At 41.2% G+C, this 26180-nt stretch overlaps 1 protein-coding gene across 1 annotated transcript; it reads left to right on the forward strand.

The window, feature by feature from the left end:
* Positions 1-2867: 2867 nt before the first annotated feature.
* On the forward strand, positions 2868-24623 carry LOC120402762 (actin, aortic smooth muscle-like). Its single transcript, XM_039533107.1, has 9 exons — positions 2868-3214; positions 6544-6720; positions 8636-8764; positions 10296-10406; positions 14538-14622; positions 16724-16885; positions 17883-18074; positions 19599-19780; positions 23567-24623. Exons 2-9 carry the CDS (start codon positions 6592-6594, stop codon positions 23708-23710), a joined length of 1134 nt encoding a protein of 377 aa, XP_039389041.1. The 5' UTR covers positions 2868-3214; positions 6544-6591; the 3' UTR covers positions 23711-24623.
* Positions 24624-26180: the final 1557 nt, after the last annotated feature.

A 26180-nucleotide genomic window follows, 5' to 3' on the forward strand; every position in this document is an offset into this window, starting at 1 on the left:
GACTTCTCTCTCCTGCGGAGTGTAGATGCCAAGCTGTCTCCTCCCACACTTGCTAACCTGATAGCTTTGTTTACCTAATGTGTAAATTGACCTTCATTGTCTCTGCCTGTGACCCGACTGGTCAGAGAAGCAAACTTACTCCTTTGCCTAGGGCAGACCTGTTTATTAGCTCCCTTTGACATATCTGGTTTAAACACATTTTAGTCATAGTTCTAGCATCTATCCATAACTCTTAATACCCATTGCATACGTACATCATGCAAGAATATTAATGATCAGTGAGTTTAGTTTGCCAATGACATTACATGACATCTTTTAGATACCTAAAAGTTATTGTTATAATGAGTGTGTCAGGCCTGACACGTTACTGACAGAATAGAGAGCCACAAATGAGCCTGTGTGACACAGTGATACTTAAATGGTCAAGTTCACCAAGATACATTTAGGACTGGCTTGATCCTCCTTTCCAAGTTTGGCACTCCCATGCATATGTGGGTTTAGAAATCCTAGGAAGAAGGCCATGTTGTACTTAATTGTGTGTTGTTGTTTTAACTTTGTCATTAAACGGCTAACCCATTTTTGAAAGACCCAACACAAGAAAATGTATCTCCTAGTTGATAAAAGAACTGCATGCATGCAACATTTCATAAAAAGCTCTCTCAACTACTGTGGACTTTGCAATTCCCAAGATTCACAGTCAAATTTGGCCTTTTATAATAGTAATGCTTGTAGCTGTAATGCTCTTGTCTTCAACTTGCTTTCAGCTTCTTGCTGTGGGAATCCTCATCTAAAACCACTTGTCTAAATTAGTTTTGATTTAGCAATACTTTATAGACAAGCAGAACTGTCCAGCTTTATGGTGACATAACTGAAATGAGTAGCTTTCCTAATTGTCTTCAGAAATACAGTATGCAGTGATTGCACAGCATTCATGAAATTATTGTTGGCCCTGAGGATATTCCACACCACACTCCTTGATAGCACTTGGGTATTGTTCAGTTTAGACCAGGGGTCGGCAACCTTTCAGATGTGGTGTGCCGAGTCTTCATTTATTCACTCCGATTTAAGGTTTCGTGTGCCAATAATACATTTTAACATTTTTAGAAGGTCTCTTTCTAGAAGTCTATAATTTATAACTAAACTATTGTATGTAAAGTAAATAAGATTTTTTAAATGTTTAAGAAGCTTCATTTAAAATTAAATTAAAACGCAGAGCGCCCCCGGACAGGTGGCCAGGACCCGGGCAGTGTGAGTGCCACTGAAAATCAGCTCATGTGCCACCTTTGGCATGCGAGCCATAGGTTGCCTACCCTTGGTTTAGATCATATAAAAGGCCATAGTTCCACTACTCTTAGTGGAGCTTTGCTGAATTATAACAACTGAGAATTTGATCAATTATCTATTCGGAAGTGTTTATAAAATGTGTTGTTAGGCTTCAAGTGACTTCAAATAGTGGGCCTGATTCTGATCTTATTTTACCAGTTTTACACTGCTGTAGCTTTACTGCGTTCAGTGGAATGGCTCCTGATTTATACCAGTGGAAATGGTAACAGAATTGGGCCCATTGTTTTAAAGACAAGGAAGGAAGGAAGGAGATGGATGGATATTGGGCCGTTCACTGTATGACTGATTTTAAATGGTTTCCTATTTTGTATGTTAAAACAAATAGGGACCATGTTTGGAACTTGAGCCAGAGATTCAGGACACGTGAATTACTTATTCACTCTGCCACTTGCTCTGTGACCTTGCATGGCAATTGCTTGGCCTGTCTCAGTTTTCTCTATTTGTAAAATGGGGATACAGCTAATGACTGATACAAAATAGAGGGAGGACATAAAACTAAATGTTTGCAAAGTGCTGTGATCCTTTTGGATAAAAGGATCTGTATAAGTGGCAGAATGTTATGTGGAAGTTTGAAAATGACTGCTGTTCATCTGTGTGAAAGAAAAAGGGAATGATGAACAGTTTAGAAGTCAGTCTGACTGCAACAATGGCAGCTGTTCAGAGATCAAGAAAGTTTACATAATCAGGCAATGGGATACATACGATCACATGTGAATAACCTTTCTTCCTGTGTATAGGACCTACTCTCTAGAAGTGAAAGGCACTTCTAGAGAAGAAAATTGAACACCTGGTGAGTTTTGAAATGGAAAGAGTCTAATGGCTACAGGGATGTGGCAGATACAAAGCTGATTGTTAGAACGTATGTCACATGGACTGAAGTGAATCATCGACTGAGGGTTGAAGGAATCTTGTACTTGAATTTTGCTACATAGTCACATGGCTACATTCGGGGTGAGGTATTTACAAAGACAACCTTTATTCATAGTAGTGTCTGAGATGAGTGGTGTCTCCTTTTTTTGAGAATAGTGAAATAATGCAGAATCTCAATTACTACTGTAGGTAAATGTTGACTTACCACCGTAAGTGCATCTGCCAACAAAGCTATTGCTTATTCCCTTTAATGGGTCTTTATTTCTTGGAATTTGACCAAGACTGTTTATTTTCTATTTAGATTCACCATTTCGTGATCTTATAAAAGTTCAAGAATGTCACAGCCCTTTTGTGATAGACACACTGTATATAATAACCCTCTTTAGATGTAAAATAGTTATCACTCAGTTGGGTGACTTGTTGCTGATTCAACCCCCATTTTCAGGTACAGAGTCATCCAAGCACCAAGATAAGCTGGCTATTTTCTGTCTCTGTACTACAAAAACAGATAACGTGTACAGTTGAAACACCAGTACTGTACATGGTAAGAACTTTTCCTTTAACCAGTGGCAGCTTCTAAGTGGCTGGTAAGAGAATGATAGTAGGCTATTTTTAGTTATTTGTGGTTGTAATGAAGCAAAAAGCTTTTCAATGACAGCAATGGATGTACGGATTATTTCAGTCTTATTCAATCCTTGTGTGAGAGGGTTTTTTTTTTGTATTTTAGTAGGGGGAAAGTCTGCTATTAACCATAATGTAGTGAACAACTTAGTGGGAAAGAATCCAGGGTTGTCAGAAATTCTGCCCTAATTTATCCCGTCCTTTAAGCTGTCACTTTGATAAGCACAAGCTGAAAACAAATGTTTCCAAAAATGGCTTGACAGATGTAGGTATTCTGCGAACTCCATTCCTCAAGCTGATATAAATGTAATAGAAGGTGAGATCATTTAACTTTTACAAAGAAGCTTTTACAAATCCTCACCATCTCCTGTTCCCTTGGGTAAGTATTGCCTTGAGATAATTTCACATTGTATTTGATGATTTAATGCTTCAGGTCTAGGATGTCAAAGGTACCCGAAACTCTTGCTTCTTTGTAAACAATGGGCTAGATCTTGCTTGTCTCAATCATGCAAATAATCCCAAAAGGACTATTCCTTAAGTGATCAAAATGTAACCCCATAGTTATAATGTGCTAAGCCTCAGAATTATTAAAAAGTAGTGCACCATAGAACTTCACTTCCTTTGTGACTTGGGAGAACTGGTCCATGTAAACTGAGCTGCCAGTTAGTGAGTAACCAGAACTAAAAGAGCAAGGATAACGGAGCACAAAATGAACTTTCTTTATGTATTCTGTTGCTTGTAGTTATTTGACATTTCATAGTACAACAGTAAACGTGCTGCATATTTTGTAAAAGAAATAATGTCTTAGTAGTACAAGACCTTTTCAGTACTTAATTTAATTTTGCGAGTTTGAGAGGGATGGGCAGGTTTTTGTGTGTGTATATACTAAGATATATATATATATATACTATGTCGTATAATTTTTTTAATATTAAAGATTTGAATTCAGTATGAATGGAATTATGTACTCCTAATGCATACGGGAGTCCACTTGTATGGACGGTGAAACTGCACACACCTTCCAGAAAGATTTATTTAGGAAGGGCTAAGTACTCTTGGCTATAAAATGCAGGACTGAACTGCAGTAGATTTAGAACCTTATTAGTGTTTTCTGGCTGGATAAGGACCACATTGGAATCCATGGAATCAATGCAAAGTTTTCTATTGTGTTTTAATGGGATTTGGTTCAGGAATTAAGAATAGCAAAGGTTGTTTAAAGGCACTTAATGCTTTGTCTTTTAATGCTCAATGAAGCATCATATACATTGAGCAAACATTACAAAATAGCGCTGAAACTGTTAACTAACCCGCAATGCATTTTACAGTATCACATTGTGGGAAGAGAGCAAAAACCCCATCCTTCACCTGCTAAGTTAACTTTAGACAGTCATAAATCCCCCATGTTATGTTATTGTGCAGGTACAAAATACCAGTCGTATAACTGGTTAAAAATGCTGGTCAGAATTTGTTACTTAGTTTCAAATTATATTACGTAAAGTATTGAAATACTTAATAATGTCCTAGAAGACTTACCCTTGGTTTATGAATGATGAGTAAAGAATAACAAGTGAAATACTCAATGCAAAACAAAACAAAAAACAAAAATAAAAGTGAGATGCAAGATCCAGAAAATTCATGTTTAAGCCAAGGCCAACCTTCCTGTCTTTGTTCCTTTGTTGGTTTTATTTAAAAACAAACAAACAAACAAACTCTCTAAAAGCTCACATATTTCTTGCAACATTTCAGCCCTGAGCTAAATTGTTTTTATGGTCTAAATATAAAACTCCTGAAGCAAAAGTTTACAAGAGAAGTATTGGCTTAAGCAGCAACTGTGTTTAAAATCTTTTTTTCATTGGATGAAAAAGGGTAAAAACGGTAAGAATAAAAGTATACCTTGGATCCCCAAGTTGTAATCAGTACACTATCTTTTCATAACTTTCTCAGAAGACCATTAAACCAATGTTCTCCTAAATTATCCCAGTATTTTAGTGGACATTGTCAGTAGCAGTTTTTGTAAGTGAGTTAAAATTGGAAATAAAATTGCAATCCAGCTAATTTTTGGAAATTCTCCTTCCCGTTCCGAATACCTACAGCAGATATCCTAAGCGATGCTTTCGTGGAAAGGAGTTAATTGTTTATGCTTCTATAGGTTCAGCAAAAAGAAAGCTGAAGGCATGACTCCATCTTGGAAGTATTCTGAAAGTGATGCACTGTAAGCCTATGGAAGTGGGAGGAGAGGGGCGTTTCAGAACCCAAGCTGTAGCATCAAAGCACTGTTTGATCGGCTATTTTTTGGAGTTCTAGCACAAGCCCCACTACCGCAAGTCTAGTGTTAACCCAGGCTGGGAGGCTCTCCGCTGCAGGCTGGACAGATGTGCCCTAAGTGTTGAATGCTTCAGCATTTGGGGCCTTATGATGCTGAAATAATAAACAAAGCATGGCTTTCTCACTGAAGATAAAGGGCCAAATTCTGCCATCGGTTATATTTACACAGTAACCCCAATTACTTGAATCTCCACTACTCTAACCTGAGTGGAGACATAGAGCTTCTGTGAGTTGCCATGGAGGGAGAAGCATATTCTTTCTACTCTATTTCTGCCTGTGTAAATGGAGGGGAGTGCCTGGTCTGAAAAGTAAACTTGAGAGATCCCAATCAGAAGTCTGTAGATGAAATTAAGGCTTCAGTGAAATCAGTGGGAGTTGTACCATCGATTTTAATGAGTCCAGGATTTCATCTGATGTGTTGGTAAACTAGAGTCAAGTTGTTTTTGGCTAGTTGAGACAGTCATGTCCCACGCCACTTCCTAGAATAGCCCTGTTGATAAGGAATTCACCATTTACAAATATAGAATAGCTTCTGTAGCAAGCACTTAACATAACAGAGCAGCTGCCATTTAAAAACACATGGCAAACACTTTCCTGAAACTTTGGGGGAGGATTATTTTTAGTCATTCGTTTCTCAGATTGGCTTTTACACGCTGGGGGAGAAGGGGAATTTGGGATATGTTTGTAGACAACATAAATGGTGTTTAGTACAATTGATCGTGTTACTCTGACACTTTCACTTGTAATTTAGTGCTAAAAAAATCTCCTAAAACAGCATCTCAGAGTAACCTGTTTGAATGCAGTTATTACCTGTAACAAACAACCCCCCTCTATGGTCTCCACAGGGCCATGCTGATCTGAAGTACTAGCGTTTGAAAGAGATTTTTTCCTCTCTATTGATTTTATATATATATAATATGAACAAATGAATTCAGTCTTAACTATCCAAGTACGAGGAAAAGTGGATCATCTAGAATAGTAATTCAGCCCTGGCAAAGCAGGGGAGAGATGAACATTTCTGTTGATGGGGAGAGATAAATATTTCTGCCCTGACTTAATGTGGCTAATGGTCATTCAATAACATCAAGATGTCTCTGGACTCTTTGAGGGTTCTTTAGAGGTCAGGTGAGATAAAGGTTTGCCTTTTGGATGTGGGAGACAAAGGTCTTCGTCCAGCAAACCTCTTCAGCATATGTTTATCTTTAAGCAAGAGTAATTCCATTAGCTTCAATGGGACCTACTCTTGCTGAAAGTTAAGCATATGCTTAAGTGCTTTGCTGAATTGGGGTCCTAGTGTAGTCTTCACTGTTTAGGGTTAGTTTTCAAGACTCTCTTTTCCAGCAATGTAATTTCTAAATGATCAAGAGCTGCTTCTGCCCCCAGCCACCTGCAGTAAGTTGTTGTTGCTACAACCTACAACTGAGAGATACGATGTGTGATGAAGATGAAACCACTGCTCTTGTATGTGATAATGGCTCTGGGCTTTGCAAAGCTGGCTTTGCAGGGGATGATGCACCAAGGGCTGTTTTTCCATCGATCGTTGGACGTCCTCGACACCAGGTCAGTTTGTTCCAAAAGCACAAAGCTGTATGGTTTTATTTCTCCTACACTGCCCTTGAAAACTGTGTTAGGAATGAAATAAGCATAATGTAGTTCTTTTGTAAAAAATTAATTTTACAAATGTTTTTCCCTCAAAATCAGAGAGAACAGAAAAAAAGACAAAAGGACAAGAACTTATGGAATGGGACAGGAAAGGAAGGCAAGGGAGCAGGGAAGGAAAAAGAGAGACTTATCTTGGTTTTCATCTGCTAGGAATTAATCAAAGTTTTCTAAAAAGTTAGCCCAAATATTTTCAAACTTGTCTGAGGTCCCTCTTCTCCAATGATCCAGTTCTAATGCAGGCCAAACTTTCCCAAGTTTCCATGGGACACTGGTGTGTTTAGAAACTGAAGATTTGGGTTGGATGATTTTATGGAACTAAGCTGTCTTGCCCTTGTTGGAATGCTTTTGCCAGTTCTATGGAAAAGGTATTGTTGGGCTGTCAAGTCAATTATTGATCTGCAGGAGAATTTTGATGGCCCCTTTCAATGGTATTCATGTGTACTAGTGAAACTGCAACTGGTGCTTCAATATCATGAAGAGTGGGTGTAGCAATGATCTCTTCAAAATTTCATTGTAAATATTTTCAGCTTTATAAAACTGCATCCCTGCCAGTCAGTAAATGAAAAATCCATCTACTCTCATGATTTGCCATTGTTATTTAACATGACATTGATAGTCCTCTTTTAGCCTTCCATTATAAAACTGTCTGAACACTGGGACCTTAAATCATAGATTAGGTGACTAGTGAACCTTCTATGAGGGTAATTGACTAATGATCCTTAGCTGATAGAGGACTATTAGCATACACAAAATATATTGCTGGGAGACCATAAATACTACTAGCACCCAAATTTATAGTAGAGATAAGGTCCATGTATCATTACATTAAGCACTGGTAGAGACAATTAAGTTTCCAATTAAAGTCCTCAATAACATCCCTTTATCAAATCCAAGCAGGACTGGTAAGTGTAATTTTCTGGCTAGCAGCTTTTTTTTTAACTGCTTAAATGTCCTTTATATTTAAAAAGAAAATACCTGTATTTTTAATAATTTTCAAAACTGAGTGCTTGCCACAAAATATAGAATATATTCTTCTACTTGTCAAAAGTGGTTTACTTATGTCAGTAAAAGAATGGATGGAATTCAATGTCAGGATGTTAGATTCCTGAAAACTAAATGTGTCTTGGTAGCTATGAATAAAACATGATGAATGAAAACCTGCAATACTGTATGCACAAAACATAGTATATTATTTAGCTATTTGTCTTGTACATTGGGTTTTATTAATCATTAGAGTTAGCATGTAGTTTTAAGTTACACAAATGCATGCAGCTCAATGGCTGTATTTCCTAAATCATGAAATTAATGAATATCCAGTTACACATGGAATAGATTTTGAGGGCAGTTGTTGAATAATATTGTCCCAAATATGCTGTTCACATTACCTTAGGCAAACAAGATACAGAGGCTATTACAATCAAGACAAATTCAAAAAGATTATCCAGGGTTGGATACAGCCCAATGTAAATAATATGTCTGAAAGTATTTTTTAAAACTTCCTTTTCAATATGTTGTATAAATGTTTTTCATCTCTCCTGTTGGTGTGTGTATATAATGGCCTTTTCAACAAGAGAGAAACAGGGGAATCATGAAACTCATTATACACAAAACACTGCCAAGTGCACACAGAATAGGTGAAAAATAGAGAAATATTCTTTCCTCTAACTTTTCAGTTATAGCTTTTTGCAACAACTAAGGATGGTGACTAGAGTAGGTACAACATTTTCAGACAAAAATGTGATTTTTTTTTCAAGATGAGTGTTCCTTTATAATACACAATACAACACTAACTTTTGACAACTACATTTTCCAGGGTGTTATGGTAGGAATGGGTCAAAAAGACAGTTACGTTGGGGATGAAGCCCAGAGTAAAAGAGGGATCCTGACACTGAAATACCCCATTGAGCATGGGATCATCACTAACTGGGATGACATGGAAAAGGTGAGTGTTTTTCTTAATTTCATTTTGTCTGAGTCATTATTAATTTGTTTTGGGTAGCATCCACAATGTGTTGGACGTGTTCTGGGCAGAAAGAAGGCACAATCCCTGCCTCCAGGAGCTCATAAAAGAACAGACACACAGAACTTATGGGGAAGGTTGTACAGTACATTAGTGGAACAGTCAAGGTGGTGATTGGTCTTGTCTTGGCAATAATCAGGTCATAGGTTGCTGAGGCTTTTTAATTTTTCCAAGTAGTGCATATACAATTATTCTTATTATTCCTCAGCTTTAACAGTATGATCTAGAAATACACTGACTTTATCTGCTGCATTTACAGAGTGCTGGGACCAGTTTTGAAGTCCTAACTTAGGCAAAACTGCTTTTTTTACATCTATTGGAATTTGGTCAAAGTAAAAGTTTTAGATTGGGATCCCCAGAATCCCAAAGGAGAAACCTTAAAACATTTTTCCTTAACCTAGAAACACAAAAATAGAAGACAGAAGGGACCGATCCTTTCTCCTAGCCTCACAGACAAGAAAGCATGAAAGGATGTCTTTGCCTTGCATTTATATGTTGCTCTCTCTGTGCTTTAGATGATCTAGGCAAAATGTATTGGGGAATTCCAAATATTTAGAGCAGAAAATATGGAAATTGTCCTTAAATCCCACACTGGCTTCTGAGCACAGGTTTATTTCTGTTAAAATGTTATAGAAAATGATATAGAACATTTTTCTGCTGAGGGCTCCAGTTTAGCCATGAATATCCCAAGGTGACAATGCTTCATTATTTCCTATCAAGTAAGATTTTCCTGGCATTTATCTATGGGCTTTATAATTCTTCCATGGAGTATCCATTAAAGGAAGGTCCTAAAGTGGGCACAGACATTAAGCTGTGCTTCTGGAGAACACATGGGAGAGGCAAGGGTCACCAAAGCCTTGAAGGACTGTCAAAGCTTGCATTGCTAAATGTAGATAGCACTGTCCACCATGAAGGATCTCAAAGTGCTTTACAGATTATGTGGCAAATAAACTCAGTTACTGTAGAATTAATGACAATTCAACTCTGGGTTCAGGTACAGGTTTAATCATCTGATTTTCAAAGATGGTGGAAATCATTGGACTTCATTTGTAAAGCCTACATGAGCTAGGACTTGTAATCCCCACTGATGGGGACACTTAGGCTACCACAGAAGCCATGGAGCAGCTTTGCAGCCTGAAATGGAGAATTCCTTCCCTCACATACCCGTGAAATGCTTAGGTCAGCTACTGCATCTGGATTTGAACCTTATTGGGCACAGCCACTTAATAGAATTTGGCCCCAAATCTACTCTGTTATACTCCTGAAAACTCATTGATTTCAGCTCAAAACAAAAGCAAAATTTGTCCTGTCCTGCGTATGTTTTTGTATTTGTATATTTAAAATTCACTGAAACTGTATTTGAAATGACAAATGCCTCTTTCAACACAACTTTGACCCACCAAGAAAGAAAGCAGTCAGCAAAATGTTGCCCTAAACTGTCTTTTCATTTTAGATTTGGCATCATTCTTTCTATAATGAACTTCGTGTTGCCCCAGAAGAGCATCCTGTGCTGCTGACTGAGGCCCCCTTAAATCCTAAGGCTAACCGGGAAAAAATGACTCAGGTAATGATTTGGATAGTGTTGTGTTAAATCTGTGCTGCACGGGTTGTTTCAGCATAGGGTCCAAAGGTTAACTGGTCCTAGATACACAGCTCCCCCCTTCTTCCATGATAGGATCAATGGCCATTGGTTGGGACATGTGGAAAAGTTTGTTTTTCTGGTGCCTATGCTGTTCCTGTTCTGTGAATAATAATAAAATATTTAGTTATTACATTTGGAAGTGATTCATATTTTTCAAGTGCCTTACAAACCTTAAGTAATCTTCCCTCACAAGAGTGGTTTGTTGCATTGTCCCATTTTTCTCCTGGGGAATGTGAGGCAAGGAGTCTCTAAAGAGTCTCTAATTTTAGATGCCTGGCTCTGGACAACTGTAGCCCGATATTTAGCAGGGCTGAGATGTCTTACCTCTCGTTGCCTTCGGCAGGAGTTGTGAGTGCTCAGCACTTCTGAAACTCAAGCCTTTAAGTGTCTAGTTTTGGGCACGTACAAACTGAAGCATGTACCTTTTAAGGATGTAGGACTGGAAATCTGGAGAATTTGTGTAATCAACTGGTTAGTGTGTTATGTGTCATTCTGAGTCTGAGCCACAGAGGATGTGAGTTTGTTATTAATCCCTCTATAGAGCTTGGCTCTTTAGCTCCAGCTGTAGAGACTCCTGCTTTCTCCTCTGCCGGTTGTCAGGTCAAACCCCAATGTATCAGAGAAGATGCAGCTGTCATGTAAGTGGGGACTTGTCTAGGATTAAATCGCTGTAGGCCTTATACACTCAGGTTGAGCTTTCTCTATCCAGAGGAAATATGTAATTCACTGCTTAGTGCATGTTTTGTGTTTCCCCATCTCCACTGATGATGTTGGTCTGCTACAACTGCTGCTAAAGAGCCAGATTCTGTAGCTGGGGCTGTGGAGACTTAAGCCTTTAACTCTGCTGGAGGTCTCCAGTTCAATCCCCAGTGTTGGCCAAGATGGCAGTCATCACACACACATCCATGTGATGTAATGAGTTAATATTCATATTTGAATATGCAGTATGTTATTTGCATTAATTCCCTCCCAACCAAATCCATTCCTTGGCTCCACATCAAACCATAATTTTCTCTACTTTTTCTCTAGCTCTCTCTTCAAATTCTCCCTCTAAACCTGCCCCCTGCATGGTTCCCAACCTGTCCGCTCACTGCCATGTGGCTGGAGCAACACCCACATAGGTGGATGAGGCATTACTCCAGCCATATGGTAAATGTGGGTGTTGGGGACTATGCTCTAGGCTCTAAGCACTGACACAGCCTAGGGTATCTTGCCCACAACTTTGCAGTGCTATCAGTTGAAGCAGCTTCTCAGGAATCAGGAACAGGGTGTTAAAAATGGGAGTCTCCCTGCCAGTTTGGGGATTTAATAGGTCTAGAGGCATCCAAATTTAGATGGCACTTCTGACATTTTTTCTGTTGTGTGACATGACCCCCAGACCATCTAACAGATTGGCATCAGAGACTGATCTAGAACTCAGGAGTTTGTGTCTTCTAGAGCACCACTCCATCTGTAAGGCCATACTGCTTCCCTCAAAAATTGGAGTGCGGAGTCACCAGTAGTAAATACAAATATAGATATATATATATATATATACGCTCAGCACCAAGAAAAAATTGCCATGGATCTGCATTTCCCTTCATGCACATTTTTGGCATGCATTTACTATGACCCTTATGTGTCTAATGACTATGTAAATGAGTTAATTAAGCACTAAGACACAGCTCCTTCCTGGGAGGTAATACAACGTAAGGAGTATTGCAAAGCACATGATGAAGATAGCTGCTTTCAACCACCAGACAGTTGTTTTCACAGCAAGACGTGCTTGGTAGTGTATCCCTGCCATTATGCAGTGATGATAAATTCAATTTTAAAATTAAAAAAAAAACATGATTATGTATGACTGATTACATTAAGCCATTAATTGGAAATGAAATGCCAGTAATTAAAATGTAGTTTGTCGCTGAAAGGAACAAATCCTTTTTGTTAAACCATAGTCTCTTTGCAGAGATGCTAACATATGAAATCAAGAGTCTAAATTTAACCCATCTGTCTTCATTGGCTCCCACTGGTGTAGACGCAGGTCCGGGAGGGAAGTAGTAATGAGGGAAAGTGGCCACAACAGTCCCTCCACGAGGGGGGACAAATTGCTCTAAGGAATGTGGGCAGCACTGACTGGGAAAGGGATGCACCCATGTTATCAGTGCTTGCCCTAATCAGCCTTCACTAGCAGAGATCCTAGCGAGGCCAGTTGAAAATTAAAACTGCTCCACCTGGTGGAAACCTTAGGGAAACCTGTAGTATGTAAATAGAAGCCTATTTTCTAAGGTGGAAATGGTACATTAGGTACCTAAGTGTCATTTGTGCCTTTGAAGATCTGCCCTGTAACATAGAAGGTACTCATATACTATAGCAATGGGTACGCCTGCTATAGGTACTTAGCGAGAACTTCATCTGTGGTCCCTCTAATCCTCCTTTAGGTCAAGGAGCTAGGTTACCACAGAGATGGAAATGTAGTTTACTTCTCTGTGTGCCCACCTTACTGAATATGGCCCAATATGGGCCGCCTAAGCCAAATCCTAGTGAGGTCAGTTGGAAGACTCAGTTGATTTAATTGAACTTTGGATCAAACCCTAAGCAAGCACAATGTGCTGCCCCCTTTGGAAAACTGGATCAGGAGAGAACTCAAGAACACTGCAAGTGGAGCTGACAAAGGAGGGAGGTGCTTTCAGTTTGTAGGAGAGGGATGGTGAGTACATTGCTTAGGGACATTCTTTGCCAGCGTTTGAAGAAGTGGTATCATTTTGTCTTGGGGGTCTCAGGGTCTAATACCTCAGGGGAGGTGGTGGCAGCTGGGAAGGTTTTATCAGAGTGGGGAGGTAGACAGCGAGTCATTCTTGTTTAGTGATTAGAGCAGGGACTGGGAGTCAGGACTCCTGGGTTCCATTCCCATTATGCACTTATCTTCCTTTGTCAGTTTGGAGAGACAAGATGGGTGAGGTGATATCTTTTAATGAACCAGCTTCTGTTGGAGAGACAAACTTTCGAGCTCCACAGAGCTCTGTTTCAAGGCTGTGTGGCTCAAAAGCTTATCTCTCTCACCAACAGAATTTGGTCCATTAAAAGATATTACCTCACCCACCTTGTTTCTTTAATATCCTGTGACCAAAATGGCTACAGTTACATTTGTCAGTTTGGGAAAGTTAGTTACCCTTTCTTTGCCTTAGTTTAAATTGTTTATAACAACACCCACTTCACTGGGGTGATGTTAGGGTGACCAGACAGCAAATGTGAAAAATCAGGAAAGGGGGTGGCATGTAATAGGAGCCTATATAAGAAAAAGACCCCAAAATTAGGACTGTCCCTATAAAATCTGGTCACCCTAGGTGATGTAAAGCTTAATATTCATATTTATATAAAGAGCTATAAAAACTTCAAAGGAAAGGGGCTATAGAAGTGCATATTGTTTATAACTCTTTGCTATTGCAAGTTCTTGAGGGAAAAAGTGTGGAAAGCAAAGGAGATTTGTGATATTTTTAATAGTGCTTTGACACCAGGATGAGGACAGATGCATGGGGTTTAATGGTTTAAAAAAACCAAAATCCCAAACCCAGACTTTTAAATTAAAAAGTAATATTAAAATGCAAGAGAAACAATATCAAATGTATGTAATTTATTTTCATTTTCATTTTAGACTTGTGGGTGAACTTTACCAACAAGATTTCTTATTTATATGAAGAGTAATATTACTGGAAAAGGTGCATCATTAAATAATAATTCTTTCCAGTTGAAAATGCTTGACAGAACAATAATTAACTTCTAAGTTCAAACACGTATTATTTACAGTATGTGCTAAATCCTATTTATAATCTGAATATATTTTATAGGGATAAAATAAACATGCAATGGTTATTTTTTTCCTTTGGGTTGACACAGAATTTTGTTTACACAGCAGTGAATGGATGAAATTTAATTTTAGTAGGTTGTTGGGGAGATGAGTTATGTGGGTATAAACCTGCACTATCAAGTGATCTATAAGTTAAGGAAAGAGTTACTGTCTCTTCAAGTGCTTCTGATTGTATAGCCTAAAGATTCCTAAACTCTTAATTGCAGATCATGTTTGAGACATTCAATGTACCTGCTATGTATGTAGCAATTCAGGCAGTTCTTTCTCTATATGCATCTGGTCGAACCACTGGTGAGTTTCTATGGATGTCAGTCTTACTGTCTGTCTCTCTCATGTATGCTGCTATAGACACACTATGTATGTTCTGTCAGGAATCCATAGCCATCTAGGAACTGCATGCTTGCCCTATACTGTACAAGCATATCATGGCCCTCCCTTTCTGTTCCAAAAGTATTAGCCCCCTACCTATTAATTTATAGGAGAATTTCTGTGAGGCGCATATAACCTATGTTTATATTAGAGAAAGACGATATAAATTGAGACTCTACTTAACTGCACACCAGATAAAAGAAGCAACCACTTAACCGACTGATGTTCCAAATCCCCAGCTTTCTTATTTATTTCCATGTTATCTTTACCATTAAACATATTCCTGACAAAAGAATACCATTGAATCATTATAAGAAAATCTCTTGTTTAAACATTATACTTCTCAATTATCTAACTCAGAATCTGCCACAAAGAGATAATTAGCATTAGCAGAGAGATCCCTCCTGACCACCATTTAATACCAGATCAAGCATTAAGGCCATAAATTATATTTCAGTAACACTAAGGTCTTGGTACATTTTGAAAAAAATTGAAAATGCCATCTGGCTTTACAACCTGGTGCTTTACAACAGTCTAGTTCGGGGTGGGCAAACTATGGCCCGCAGGTCGGATCCAGCTCGCCAGCCATTTAAATCCAGCCCTTGAGCTCCTGCGGGGGAATGGGGTCTGGGGCTTCCCCTGCTCCGGTGCTCCAGCTGGGGAGCAGGGTCAGAGGCCACTCCACATGGCTCCGAGAAGCAGCAGCCTGTCCCCCCTCCAGCTCCTACGCCTAGGAGCAGCCAGGAGACTCCACTCTGCATGTTGCCCCTGCCCCAAGCGCTCACCCCACAACTCCCATTGCACAGGAACCACCTGTGGATGGGGCAGCGTGCAGAGCCGCCTGGCCATGCCTCTGTATAGGAGCTGGGGTAGAGACATGCGCTGCTTCTGGGAGCTGCTTGAGGTAAGCACTATTCTGAGCCTGCACCCCTGATCCTCTCCCCACACCCCAACCCCCGTCCCAGCCCTGATCCCCCTCCGAACCCCTCGATCCCAGCCTAGAGCACCCTCCTACACCTCAAACCCCTCGTTCCCAGCCCCACCCCACACCAGACCCCACCCCTCCATCTGGAGCCTGCACCCCTTACCACACCCCAGCCCCCTGCCCCAGCCTTGATCCTCCTCCCAGCTTCCGAACTCCTCAGTCCCAGCATGGAGCACCCTCCTACACCCCAAACTACCCATCCCCACCCCAGAACCCACACCCCCAGCTGAAGCCCTCCCCCCATCCCCAGCCTGGAGCCCCCTCCCACACCCTGAACTCCACATTTCTGGCCCCACTCCAGAGCCCGCATCCCAAACCAGAGCCCTCACCCCCTCCTGCACACCAACCCCAATTTTGTGAGCATGCATGGCCTGCCTTACAATTCCCTATTCCCTTGGGTCAAAAAGTTTGCCCACCCCTGGTCTAGTTTGTGAAAAGAGATCACCCGTTTACCAGAATCAACCTTTGTGGAAAATTGTTGATTCCTTTAAAAAGCTCCATTCTGTGTGTACATCTGTGTGTATTTAATATTGGAAACTTTCATCCACTTTTCAATGAAAAAGATGTTCTTCACTTCCTGCCCTAAAGTGCAGCAACACTACACAGGGCAGTGCACTGTTAAACAGTTGCTGTGTTCAGCCCAGAGGAGGCTGTATTTTAATTGTTGATGAGATGATCTCTGTGTGTAGTTTTACATCATTTTTAGTCCATATAGTGCTTTGAATCTTTTGAGATGAAGAGCTCTGTATAAATGTAAGATTATTATCATTAGCATCTGTTGAGAGAGAACAATACAGTACAATTGCAGAATGCTTCATGCTTTTGCCAAAGAATGCTTCATGCTTTTGCTTTTGTGTGTGCTAACAATTTCTACCACACACAAGCAGAGCTCCACTTATAGTGAAGACAAAAGAAGTTATCATATGAACATTGCCCAACAAGTCCTTTTATTATTGTTTCAGCTTTCTGTTTAGAATGTGCAGAAGTTGTGGGTTCTACGTTGGCTGAGAATGTCAAGCTTTTCCTTTTCTTTCCCAGGAATTGTTCTGGACTCTGGGGATGGTGTCACACACAATGTACCCATCTATGAAGGTTATGCTTTGCCCCACGCCATCATGAGGCTGGACCTGGCAGGCAGAGACCTCACTGATTATCTCATGAAAATTCTCACAGAAAGAGGATATTCTTTCGTCACCACTGGTAATAAGATGCCTTCCATATGCAACTTACATGTGCACGCTAACTCTTTTTGGTGTCATATTGGACTGCAAGTATGTATGTGATTTGCTGAACCAAAGCTGTGTTGCAGGGTACAACCCTCGATAGGCCAGAGATATGGACAGTGTGATCTAGTGGCCTTCTTCCATCTCTAAGATCTAGGATGCTGGTGCTGTGCAGGCTGAGCAGCAGGAAATCTACAACATAAATAACGCCCCCAACACACCATGTATTATCACAGCCATTTTACTCCCAAGTGGAACTAGTATATAGCTATATTTTTACTACTGTGTTCTGACTAGTGGAATTTGATGGCGGTTTGGTGGGACAAACATGAATTAATCTGCACAATACCCCTAGAAGGAAGTATGACACAATCACCATGATTTTACAGATGGGGAAACTGGGGCATGGAAATGTTAAGCGACTTACTGGAGGCCACACATTGGTCAATGTCAGAACTACAACTAGAGCCCAAGAGTCCCTACATCACAAGTCTGTGATTAATCCACTAGACCAGGGGTAGGCAATCTATGGCACGCTTGCCAAAGGCGGCATGCGAGCTGATTTTCAGTGGCACTCACACTGCTCAGGTCCTGGCCACCGGGTCAGGGGGCTCTGCATTTTAATTTATTTTAAATGAAGCTTAAACATTTTAAAAACCTTGTTTACTTTACATACAACAATAGTTTAGTTATATATTATAGACTCATAGAAAGAGACCTTTTTAAAACATTAAAATGTATGACTGGCACATGAAACCTTAAACTAGAGTGAATAAATGAAGACTCAGCACACCACTTCTGAAAGATTGCTGACTATGCAGCATCTCTGCACACACACACACAAACATGTGTGATAGAATCTGTCCCGAGTGTGTCTTCTGGCTGCCATATTGTATGTTGATAAAAGATATAATTAATGTGATCCTTTTTAAAAAAAATAACATTTCTTACTTATTTTTGTTGGGTATTTGTAGCGGAGCGTGAAATTGTGCGGGACATAAAGGAGAAGCTTTGCTATGTGGCTTTGGATTTTGAGAATGAAATGGCAACAGCCGCTTCCTCCTCTTCTCTTGAGAAGAGTTATGAGCTTCCTGATGGGCAAGTCATCACCATTGGGAATGAAAGATTCCGATGCCCAGAAACTCTCTTCCAACCTTCATTCATAGGTGGGCCTGGGCAGTGTTTACAAAGGGCTTGGTTGAATTGGAAAAGAAGGTTGGGTTTAACTGTAAGGGAAACATTAAAATGTAGAGATTTTTATGTCCTGAGAACCTGTAGTTTCTATTGACTCTATCAGGAGTTGGGTTTGCTCAGCCTCTCTGATAAATGAGGAAGTTACTCTTTTGGAAGACAGATCTGCTGGTCTTGCTATATATTAATTTGACTCTCAGGCTAAAAAATACTAGGGTTCTAAGACAGTGACTTTTCATGTTTGTTTCAAATACCTGTATCAGTTCACCAGACTAAGACCAAAGCCTACCAGCCAGTACTTCAGTACCATGAGAAGATACTGCAGTCAGTTCAGACTGACTGATATCAGTACAGAAGTGCTAAGTGAGATAAATACCTGATAATGTAAGAAAAAATATTGCTCATCCAGGCGCTGCCTCTGCTCCACAATCACTTCTTCTAGTCTTCAACTCAGCAAGCTATAGAGTATAAAACCCATGTATTATTATTTTCCAGTAGTTTATCTTCTGGAAAATAATAAAGTCAAAATCCACCTTCAGTTTATGGTAGTTCAGGCCTTCCTCACCGAACTCCCATTGACTTCAGCAATGAGAACTGAGTAACAACAGCAGGATTGGCCCATAGTCAATTCAGTCCTGCTTCCCTGGAAGTCAGTGGTAAAACTCTCACCGATTTCTATCTAGAAGTCTGTCCATTGAAGCACTTGTATAGCCCCCATCTTGGTATCTGAGCCCCTGTCCTGGAGCAGGAGCAGGTCTCTGTGGAAATTCTCTTTTACAGATGGGGAAACTGGGTTGTGGAAAGGTTAAGGGACTTGAGGATACACAGTAGCAGAACCATCACTGGTGCCCAGCAGTTCTTGGGCACACAAGTCCGTGTCAGAATGAGAGTTCTGAATTATTTGAAAGCATGACACTGTTCAGATTGTACTCTGTCACAGGGAAACTCCTTGTATCTCTTCTGTGGGGGAAAAATATCACCACCATAAGTGGGCTTTACTGTATTTTCATGTTACCCAGTTATTCAGACTGGCTTATAAGAATCGCTATAACAAACTGGAGTTAGGAGTGGATATTACTTCCAATATACTTGACCATAGGAACGGCAGACTATTGTGGAAACAACTCAAACAGCTCTTTTTTTTGTTTGCTAAATAATGGCATCAATTTATACTTGAGGCAATCTAAATTCCAAGCATTAGAACACAGTAGGAGAGAATCTTTCTTGTTTTCAGGTCTATTTTATGTCTGCCATTTGTAATCCTGTTCCCACCTAGGAAAGTGAAAAATTGCACTTAGTTTTATCTCTCCCCCTGCCTCTCTCCCAGCATCTCATAGCTTGTTCCTGGAATTTTCTTAAGGGAGTAATGTCAGCAAATACAGTATGTTTAGGGACCATTGACCCTGATCTGTATGAGTCATCCTTCCATGTTGACAGTAGTAAAGAAATGGATTCCTTAACATATGGATGTAATGTACTGAAATATTATTTTCAAACAGGAATGGAATCTGCAGGTGTTCATGAAACCACTTATAACAGCATTATGAAATGTGATATTGACATACGTAAGGATCTCTATGCTAATAATGTGCTCTCTGGGGGAACAACAATGTACCCTGGTATTGGTGATCGCATGCAGAAAGAGATCACAGCTTTGGCTCCAAGTACTATGAAGATTAAGGTAATCCTAATACCTTATACAGATTTTTTTTCATGTTTCTTTTGTTAAGAAATCAGACCACATATATATATATTCACAAGAGAGTGAGTGTTTTGTGCTTAGAACAGAAGACTGGGAGCTACTGCAGCTGGATTCTGTTCCTGGCTGTGCCACAGATTTTTGTGACCTTGGGCAAGTCATCTAACCTCTCTTCCTTATTTTATCAATGTCAGGATTCAGAGACAGATTTGTCAGTTATTGGCATAAAAATGGTAATTGAAACTGTGTGAGTAAATGAGGTCTCCTAAAGAAAGTGTAAAGAGGGAGCCAACAACAGAGCCCTCTGTGACTCTAATGGAAACTGGAATAGGAGAAGAGAACCCATCAAAAGAGACACTGTGAATGAACAACCAAAGAGGTAGAAGGAGAACCAGGAGAGGATGGAGCTGCAAAAAACAAAGGAGGACGGGGTCTAGGACCCTGTGAGGTGGGAGGCTCCCAGAGCCAGGCCTGAATGCTGTAGCGTAGCTAGTAGGGTGCAGGGGAAGCAGCTGCTTCCCCTCAGCACATTTTCAAAAAAGCCACACCTTGGGCCAGGTTACCATGGCGCCAGGGGCAGGGCCCATGCTCCGCTCTGAAGCTTGGCCTGCCCGGCTTCCCCCAGCGTGCTGCATACCCCGCCCCCACCGATCAGCTGTGTCTCCCAGCAGGAGGGAGACAGCTGATCCCGGGGCAGGGATGGGAGGGGAAGAACTGAGCTCCAGCAAGCTGGGATCCTGCAGACAGGCTTTGCTGGCTTCCCCTAGTGTGCTGCATAAACCCTGCCCTATCCCTGCCTTGCTGATTGGCTGCCTTCCAGCAGGAGGGAGACAGACAGCTAATCAGGTAGAGTAGGGGAGGGGGAAAGAACTGAGCTCCAGCAAGCTGGGCTCCTGGGGAGGAGGAGAGACTGGGGCCTTGGGGAAGAAGGGGGTCAGTCAGGGCATGCCTCTATAGGGGGCAGAGGCACCCACCCACCAGTCAACTGTTTATGGGGCCCGTGGGGGCCCATGAGCCATCAGCTGTTTGGCCAGGGCAGGGGCAGTAGGGTAGCTAGCTAGGGGAGTGCGAGTGCTTGCTGATTAGCTGGGTTTTGGCCACCAGCCAATCAGTGAGGGGAACTGCTCCTGAAGCAAGGGGCTGAGCAGCTGAGAGACCCCACCTCCTTCTCCTACCTGCTTCTTGTGGCACTGTGGCAGGTGTGCTTTCTCTGGCTCTGCAGCAGCAGCTCCTAACCTCTCACCCAACTAAAGGCAGCCAGTAGCAGCAGCTGGTAAGTGTATTTCAAAGGGGGTCTTTCTTGTGGTGAGGGTGGCTTGGGGGGGGCACTGGAAACCCTCCAGGTGGCTGTGAGAGCCAGCATCTGGCTGCTGGTGGGATGGCCGTCTGCCTTATACTGGGATTGGGAATTAGTGCCCTGACATGCAACTCCTCTTATTGTGCCAGTGTAGATCCTGTTGTTAATACAGCTATTTGCAGGTGCCCTTGTGTTTAGCTGAAACTTTGGACTTAGTTTAGTGGGGATGGACTCAGAGAGCTAAACTGACATTACTATCCTGCTGTGTGGATCCCAGTGTGCTTGTACTGTGAATTTTTGGCATGCACATGTGGCTATATTTATCTCATTGTGCTGATAGTGCTACTTCCTTGGTGTGATGATAACATTATGCTAAGATGAATGGTGAAAATAGTGTCCTGGTGTGATGATGGTCACTCTGTGCTGTTCATGTGAATCTTGCATTTTTGTATGCTGGGTTGGTGTAGCCCTGTTGTTCCCAGGAAATTAGAGCCACAACGTGGGTGAGGTAATATCTTTTATTGGAGCAACTTTTATTGGTGAAAGAGAGAGAGAGACAAGCTTTGGAGCTTTCATGGAGTTTTCTTCTTCCTGAAGAAGAGTTCTGTGAATGCTCAAAAGCTTGTCTCTCTCACCAACAGAAGCTGGTCCAATAAAAAATATTACCTCACCCACCTTGATATATATTACCCCACCCCCCGTGCCATATTACCTCACCCAGCTTTCCAGGAGTGAGTTTTCATGATGACATGGGAAGTGTTCTGACTTCTCTGTATCAGCCCCTCTAGCTTGCACTGCAGCTCAGTACCTGGGGGCTGGATGCCTGCAGCGCTGAGACTCTGTGAGATCAGGGACTCACAGACCCAGCTGGGAGGGGAAGGGCACTCCTCCTCGGCCTATCTCTCTCTTGCTGCCTCCTTTTCCCGAGTGCCTCATGATGCACAGAACCAGCGTGGCTAGGTGCTGCATTGGAGAGTCTCCCAGTTCAGCCCCCACCCTCTCTCCCCCATGCGAACCCCCAACAGACCCTGCCCACCTCTGTCCGATTGTCTCTTTTATGTGGGGGACTGTGCTCCCCCCACTCCTGTGTGCTGCCTGTTTCCAGGGGCCACAGATTGCAGAGCAGCCCCCTCAGGAAAGATGAGAGGGGCTATCCCACTGGGTGCGTGCACAGCCCCCCAGAACACTGCTTTGTCCCGTTATATCCAAATTCGTGTTATATCGGGTTGTGTTATATTGAGGTAGAGGTGTGATTTAATATGTCGGGTGGCACCTTTTTTTATGTGTTCGCTCCCCCTGATGTTAGAACCTGGCTACACCACTGCCTGAATGTCTGCACCACAATTAAATAGCCCCTGAGCCTGAGACCTATGAGACTGAGTCAGCTGACATGGGCCAGCTGTGGGTGCCTAATTGCTGCGCAGACACATCCTAAGAGACCAAAGAGAGTCTGCTAAGCCAGTGACTGTGCCTCAAACTGAGGAGCTCCAGACTAGAAGGAAACGACCCAGGGGAAAACATAATTTGAGGGTAGCTCAGTAACAGGGCTGGACACTTTGATAAACCCCTAGGGCCCTGGCTCAGCACCCGATGGCCCAGGTCCCTCTATCTTGTGCTGTTCCCCACCCCTCCACCCACTCCTTTGTAGTGACCTAGCTCTGGGGGAGCAATTGGAGCATGAGGGGTGATTGAGGCCACAATCTAAGCTCCCTCTGGGATGATTGGATTTCAAAAGTTACTAGTGATTTGGGGGGCTTGACTGGAGACACCTTAATAAGGCCTGATTTTCCAAAAATGCTAAGCACCTTCCCTCTGAGACCCCTTTAAAGTGCCTCAAACACACTTGCTTTTGAAAGTATATGGGGCCCAATCCTGTGAGGTTCTGTGCAATCTCAACTTACTTGAAAGAAATTCAGTTAAGTATATTGGCCCACATGCATCCAAAGAAAGTTAAAGCACTACAACACATCTTAATGAAAAGGCCATCTAGGGATTGTAGTATGGGGTAATATGCTGGGACCCCCAGGTACATGCGTAGCAAATGGTTGTTTTTCAACTAGATACATGTAATAAACACCTGATGAGCACTTTCTTGGCTTCAAGGTGGATCAAGCTACTAAACCCCCCTGGCAATCTGCAGATAGCTGACTGTTTTGGTTCTTGCCCATTTTTCATTACCATCTTCAGGTCTGATTCAGAATAGTGCTGAGTATCTGCCACTCCATTGGCTTCCTCTCAAGTAATGGCCCATATAGTCAGGGGCCAAATTGTTACGTTGAAATCATTCTGACTGCAGCTGCAAGGCAGAAGAGATGACTGCCTTTTTAGCTGTTGGATGATTTATTTCAGTGGTGTTGCACTGCTGTAATGGGGAACTGGCTTTGACCTAGTAAATTTGCACAGATGAAATATTACTGTGTGAGCTACTCATTTCTCTGCTCGTAAAACATTACACTTCTCTCCCCTTCTAGATGATCGCACCACCAGAACGTAAATACTCTGTCTGGATTGGGGGCTCAATCTTGGCTTCTCTGTCTACCTTCCAGCAAATGTGGATCAGCAAAGATGAATACGAGGAAGCTGGTCCTTCCATTGTCCATCGCAAATGCTTTTGAGTACACTCATGATGTGCCATCAATGATAAGTAACGGTGGTTCTCTACACCACATTCCCCCTTGTGGGAAGTACATGCTTTAGGCTTCCTTCTATTGCTTATTAAAACACAATAAATGGTTATCATGCCAATTAGTATATTGTTTGTCTTGTTTCTGAACGAGGAAAAGACACTGTAATTTAACATGCAATTGACAGATGCCTTCCAAGAGTAATTATAGCAATAAAACAATAAATTCTGTAGAACTTTTCCTTCATGAAACTCAGAGCATTTTAGAAACATTCATGAGTTAAACCTCACAAAGTTGCTGTGGTGTTGATCAGTATTATTACCCTCTTTTACTGATGGAGAATCTGAAGTGCACAAAAATTAAATGGTTTCTCCAAACATATAGGTAAAAATTCTCCCCTTGTGCAGAGACCCTGCACAAAGTCTATGCACCCTGTAAGCGTTGTTTTGAGTATTATATGATGCATAGCTTTTTTGCTGTCCCTCTGTATAGGGATGAATTTCACCACAGTGAGAAAGTGGCAGACACAGCAAATTTGGATGGATCTAAAGTGCAAAGTCCTTTGTGCAGAAGTTGCATATAATCTTTTCCTTTGCTTCCCATGATTGTTTGGCAGGAACCCATGCTACCGGTCATGAGTGTCAACAAACTGTAGTGGTTTTGTGCCGTAATTACATGTACCAGATTAATTTACCTGTCACACATTGTTCTGCTTACATGTCTCTTTTTTTAGCAGTTAATTGATTTTAATTAACTTGCTACCACTGTCCTTCTTATGCCAAAGAAATGAATACTGAGTAAATAAGAAGACTTTCAAATGTGTTATCAAACTCTTCTGGTTTAATGGATCAATAAAAGTGTAATTATCCATGCTAAAGTGATTTACTTTAATTATATAGTGACCAGTTTATCTATTAAACATATACTAATAAGTAGTCATAACAGTCTATTTTAATTTAATTAGGTCAATGAAAATTGCTTTGTTAAATTCCAACTAAGTGTTCAAGATAAGCAATTTTAAAATTAAGCTAACAAGTTTCACAATTTCTATGAAAAATATTTGCCTGTACTTCCAAATGGCTCAATGTACTGTAATGCTCTATCCTTGAAAGTGATGACAGGATTTGTATCCTCCTTGCTATGTTTCAAGTGCAAAACAAACTCATTTGACAGATGGGCCTGATTCTGCACTCCTTAGGCAAGCCTCCCTTTGACTTCATGACTTTAATATCAGGCCTTCGGGGTTCACTCACTCTGAGGTATGGTAGGTAAGTACTATCCCTGTGCCTGGATTGAGAAAGAATGGCACAGAGAGGAAGAGTGATTGGACAAGGTCTTCCAAGGGCAGAGTCTGGAATATAATCCAGGATTCTGGACACCCAGTTGAGCGATCTAACAATTGGACAATGATCTCTCTCTCACTGGTGTCACTGCACTCTACACTGATACTTCCTAAATCCTTCCTTCATAGCTGGAAAGAGTTGTTGTCAGCAAGGATAGCTATTCTCTTTCAAGGAGGGAAAAAACAAATCAACTGTGTAGCGTATTGATTTTCCATGGCCGGGGAAATAGATTCAATGCACGCTTCCTCAGCTCACAGCCTGTTTATGTGGCCTGTGCTCTGGGGAAAGAGTGCTTTTTTTAATTGGCAACTTTTATAGAAGCTGGGTTTTTTCTTCTAGGTAAAATGACCAAGGGTTATTTCAAGGCAACATTCTTAAAGTATGAAAAAAAAATAGAGGATGATATAAATAATTCCCATTCCCTTCAGAGGCAACATAACAGACATTGCCCTGGCCCACAGCATGTAAGCAAGAAGTGATTAACTGATGTCAAGATCAGCAGTTCTTATCAAAGTGCTGCTGCTGGCCCATTTGTTTTTCAGATCGCCTCTTGGGTACTGCCAGTCAACTGTTGCCCATTGAATTGAACCAGCATTTTTGTTTAACATATGATCTTCCATCTGCATGCTGTGTGTTTGTCCATGCCATTTCCAGCTCCTTGGTGTAACTGGGCAAAAAATTAAAAGGTGATGACTAATACTCTCCAGGGATTGATTAGTAATTAACGCAAAATGCCAGGTGTTTGCCTTTGTTCCATGAATTGCATTACAAACCCGTATTTCTGTTCATGTTTCTAATAGAGAAAAAGTTTCTGTTGTATAGGGCTTACTTCATAACACAACTAGTGTTCTAGGAAAGTATCATTAACTGATCCTTATATCAGAAATGTGATTCTGTTCCCTTAATGTATTTTTCAGAGACAAACTAAATGTATGTAGAAATTGATGTTAATTCAGTATCATTGATAATAAGAACATCCATAGCCTTTTGAAAAAGAACTTTATGAATGTTTTAAAGAGGTTATCTAATCCTGTTAGCTGCTAATTCTAGCCCTATGCAAACTCACCTCTTCACCCAAATACTGCTCTCTGAGAATGGGAGCTGAAAGACCAGTGAGT

Source organism: Mauremys reevesii, linkage group 4 (genome assembly GCF_016161935.1).
Source record: "Mauremys reevesii isolate NIE-2019 linkage group 4, ASM1616193v1, whole genome shotgun sequence".
In the NCBI taxonomy this organism is placed as follows: Eukaryota; Metazoa; Chordata; order Testudines; family Geoemydidae; genus Mauremys; species Mauremys reevesii.

Bases quoted from the DNA above. Each gene is read 5' to 3' on its own strand.
- LOC120402762 (XM_039533107.1), top strand. From the start codon at position 6,592: ATGTGTGATGAAGATGAAACCACTGCTCTTGTATGTGATAATGGCTCT. The intron at 14,623-16,723 runs GTGAGTTTCTAT...TTTCTTTCCCAG, and splicing joins TGCATCTGGTCGAACCACTG to GAATTGTTCTGGACTCTGGG. The intron at 19,781-23,566 runs GTAATCCTAATA...CTCCCCTTCTAG, and splicing joins CAAGTACTATGAAGATTAAG to ATGATCGCACCACCAGAACG.